At 44.0% G+C, this 4410-nt stretch overlaps 1 protein-coding gene across 1 annotated transcript; it reads right to left on the reverse strand.

Annotated features, from left to right (window-relative positions):
- Positions 1-1252: 1252 nt before the first annotated feature.
- On the reverse strand, positions 1253-4123 carry fzd7a (frizzled class receptor 7a). Its single transcript, XM_079881182.1, has one exon. The coding sequence runs from the start codon at positions 3574-3576 to the stop codon at positions 1915-1917; it is 1662 nt and encodes a 553-aa protein (XP_079737308.1). The 5' UTR covers positions 3577-4123; the 3' UTR covers positions 1253-1914.
- Between the last annotated feature and the right edge of the window lie 287 nt (positions 4124-4410).

Here is a 4410-nt window from a genome sequence, read left to right on the forward strand (position 1 = left end):
TAGGATACTTAACATTAACCTGCCAACACCCTCTGAGCTGAGCTCTTGACCTACATTGAAAAAAAATCATGATTATAGTAAAATAAGGAAATTAATTTTTTTCTTCTGTCTTTAAAATGACAAAAGATCTTGGAGTTTTACTTAATGTGTATATCACAAATCAGTTGCTTTTTGCGAGTGCCATAGTTAATATGGGCACTTTGCACATTCGAAGAACAGTATAGCCTAGTTTATATGAGGGGCTCAACAGATTTAAACATTTTTAAAGGTGCAGAACATTCTAGCTTGTAGGCATTCAAGAGAGTTTGCAACATAATTATTGTTAATGTGATTCTTGAAATAAAATGTAACATTAATGTATTTTATTCACAATATAATATGCAATATAATATTTTGGTGATCCCTTTTCCTTTGCAGTGCACTCTTAAAAACAAAGGGTCTTTATTGCATTTGCTTCCATAAAGAATCTTTAACATCCATGAAAACTTTCCATTGGACAAAAGGGTCTTCGTGGAAAAAGATTGTTTAGATTTTTAAAGTGTTCTTCTCACTTGGAAAAAAAAAAGTTATTTTAAAACCCGTTCACTGAAACTTTCTTTTTAGGAACCAAAAATGGTTTGTCTATGGCATTACTGCGAAAACCCTCTGGAACCTTTCTTTTCAAGAGGGATATTAATATTCTTATCAATATAAGTCTTTCTTTCAAGACTGTTAGAAAACAATACATTTGAATATATTAAAGCTCTCCAATAGCACAAGAGATAAATTATGTGCAACAGTTGATGATAACCTAAACTTTTGCTTAAATATAAAGTATGTTTCGTTCTTGAAGCTTGTCTTTGTAGTTCATTCATAATACTTGCTGTAAAGTCAACTCAAGTTTTCACAATATATCAGTCACCTGTGGGTGGCGCTAAAGCACCGCTCTTACACTTCATCCCAGTAACGCAAATTTGTTCAATAATGCACCGAATATCACCATGTAGGTAGATCTCATTCTTTGAGGCTGACTTTGTTTAGTAGTTAAATTAAAAATAAATTTGTCTCATGTGCTTTTCGTTTTGAAAGTCAAGATATAATACCACATTTGGTGCAACAGTCTTCAAACTCCGAGCACTTTCTGATATAGGCTTTTTTTCTTACAAGAAATGCTAAAGGTTAAACAGAGTAGCCCGTGCGAGGTTTCCACATCTGCATGTCTTTGTTTTCATCATTTTAAAAATAAAAACTTTAGAGTAAAATGAGTCAGTTCGTTAAAAATCTAATCATTTTATTCAGCGAAACTGTACAGATACAAAGGTCTCTTACCAAATTTTAAAAACCAAGTAAAAAACAGCAAGATTATTTTCATAAATACATATATTCTTTGAGAAAAGGTGATTATTTACACATTTCAACGTTTAAAGGGAGCTTGCATAAATTCACAGCTGTACACATGCATTAAAGAGTCCCAATCCTAATGCGTACTTGACGGTCCATGAAGTATGCATGATTGTCGACGTAGGGCTGCGAAAGTCATACAAGTCCCCAGTTATGTGTATAAGGCAAATTACTTCCAAAATTTCAGGTACAGAACCGTGAGCATTGCGCAAAGCATTCAGTAGGCTACTGTCTACAGAGATCACATCTGCAAATGATATCGTGTTACACAGAAATACACTCAAATGTCTTTTTCACATACATATAATATGAGAAACCCCAATGGTTAAACAGACTCAGGCTGATAACACTGTTCATGATGGTCCGCTTCCACTGTGGAAACGTCTAGGCACACAGTAGTGTCCACAAAACTCACTCAACAAGTCTCGTTTCGCGTAACGGTTCGCCATGTCTCCGCTCGAGACATTTATCTCAGAGAAAAGTTGCATGGTCATTCATAGCCTGACCAAAACCAAACACAGACTCGCTTCTTTTTCATACCGTCGTCTCGCCTTGGTTGCTATTGCTGAGCCGTTTATAAAACCTGCGCCACGACTGCAGAGTTTTCCCAGACCATATCCAAAATCCAGAGGTGATTCCTACGATCATGGTCATCAGGTACTTTATCATGAACACGGTAAAGTCTGGAGACATAGGGGCGAAGTTATTGACCGGGCAAGGGACGGCGAATCGCTTGCACGTCTGCATGTGCCAGGTCTTCTCCCATTGCTCTCGGAAAGCCTGCTCGTAGAAGTAGCAGGCGATCACGATGGTCGCGGGAACCGTGTAGAGCACACTAAACACGCCGATGCGCACCATCAGCTTCTCCAGCTTCTCCGTCTTGGTGCCGTCGTGCTTCATGATGGTTCTGATGCGGAAAAGCGACACGAAGCCGGCCAGTAGAAACGAGGTACCGATGAAGAGGTAGACGAAAAGCGGCGCCAGGACGAAGCCACGCAGCGAGTCCACGTTGTAGATGCCAACGTAGCACACACCGGTGAGGAGGTCGCCATCCACCTGGCCCATGGCGAGGATGGTGATGGTCTTAACTGCTGGGACAGCCCAAGCGGCCAGGTGGAAGTACTGAGAGTTGGCCTCGATGGCTTCATGACCCCACTTCATTCCCGCAGAGAGGAACCATGTGAGGGACAGAATGACCCACCAGATTGAACTCGCCATGCCGAAGAAATAGAGGATCATGAAGAGGATAGTGCAGCCCTCTTTTTTGGTGCCCTGCGCAACGGTCTTGTAACCATCGTCGTTGAATTTGTCAATGCACACGACTTTGTCTTCAAGGAAAAAGCCAGCTGCGTATGCAACAGCCACCATGAAGTAACACCCGGAGAGGAAGATGATGGGCCTCTCCGGGTAACGGAACCTCCTCATGTCCACTAAGTACGTGAGAACTGTGAAGAGTGTACTCACACAGCACAAAATGGACCAAATGCCCACCCAGAGCCGGCCAAATTTGACCTCTTCCTCTCTAAAATACATCAATCCGTTGGGTCTAGTGGGCTCACATGGCGCCCCGCAGTCCTTCTCGCCCATGAAGTGGTACTTCAGATAAGTGGGCACTTTGAGCTGCAGCGGGCATGTGAATTGCTGGCTGGGTCTGACCACGCTCGGCTGTAGTGTGATCAGTTCTGGCACGTAGGGCGTCGGGTTTGAGGTCGGGCTTCCCGCGTCCGAGGTGTTCTGGCCCACGCAGATCTCGCCCGCGCCGTGGACCGGGAAGTTCTCGCAGCGCAGTCGCTCGGGCCACTGGAAGCCGAACTTGTTCATGAGGGCCTCGCAGCCTTGTCTCGCGCGCTCGCACAGGGAGCGACACGGCGGGATGGCTTGCTCGAGCACAGTGCAAACCGGCGCGTACATGGAGCAGAGGAAGAACTTCAGGTCCATGGAGCACTGCACTTTCACCAGGGGGTAGAACTGGTGCACTTCCAGCCCGGCGTCCTCTTGGTTGGTGTGACCCAAAAGGTTAGGCATAATGGTCTGGTTGTAGGCGATGTCCGTACAGAGAGGTATCGATATGGGCTGGCAGAACCCGTGCTCGGGAATGGAGATGCCCTTCTCGCCATGATACTGAGCGCTGGATGGCTGCAGGAACAGGGTGGAAAACAGAAGAAAATATACAGTAATTCCGCAACAGTGTTGCATTTTGAGGAAAGTCGTTGTTCAGTTGATTCGTTCTGAAAGAAATGAAGCTGCGCGTTCACAGTCAAAGTTTCTTTGTGACCAGTTCGTAAATGATTTTTTTCTTTTTAAAAACTCCTTGTTTGAGCTCTTGTCACGACACTCGTGGTCTGAAAGCAATCATGTTAAGCAAATGAGTGGATTTGTGAAGGAAGCCCTGACAAAAGTCCGAAAATAGATCCAAACTAAATCCACAAGGAGCGCATAGTTTTTCTTCCTCAAGGTTTTTGAGAGAATCTTTCGAATAGTATTTCGAGTTTTCCGTCTGTCTCTCCAAATCCCGCGTGTAAAAGCCTGTGTATCCAGTGACTTTAGAAACTGTCTTCCAGAGAGTCGTGTTGGTGCTGGAAAACTTAAGTCGGGTTTCTCGAGCAGAGCGCGCTCTCGTGTGCGCTGGGTAGACGCGCTACTCACTGACTGGAAGGTTTGAGCGCAAGTGAGGCGCACATACAATAATGTGCCGTCGGTTTCCACACACCCCTCATTCAAAATCACTGCCCCTCGATGCGGGGCGCCTTGAAACCACTAGCGTTTTAGACCAATCACAGGTTTTGTTTTCCTTTGCGTCTTGCTTTTGATTGGTCATTGGTTGTAATTGCGGTGGGTTTCAGCCATCAGAAACTTTCCTTCTATAGACGGCGGAGGAAAAAATCCATAGGCTGGGTTCTGAAAGTGTAGTGATTCTTTTGGGCATGCAAAACGGTGCCAAACCTTGCACATGACTAATACTAAGTCAATCAATTTTAGTTTCTCAATTCAAATCCAGCTTTTAATTTTTAAAACAATTCAAATGATAAT

Source organism: Squalius cephalus, assembly GCF_949319135.1.
Source record: "Squalius cephalus genome assembly, chromosome: 9".
NCBI lineage: Eukaryota > Metazoa > Chordata > Actinopteri > Cypriniformes > Leuciscidae > Squalius > Squalius cephalus.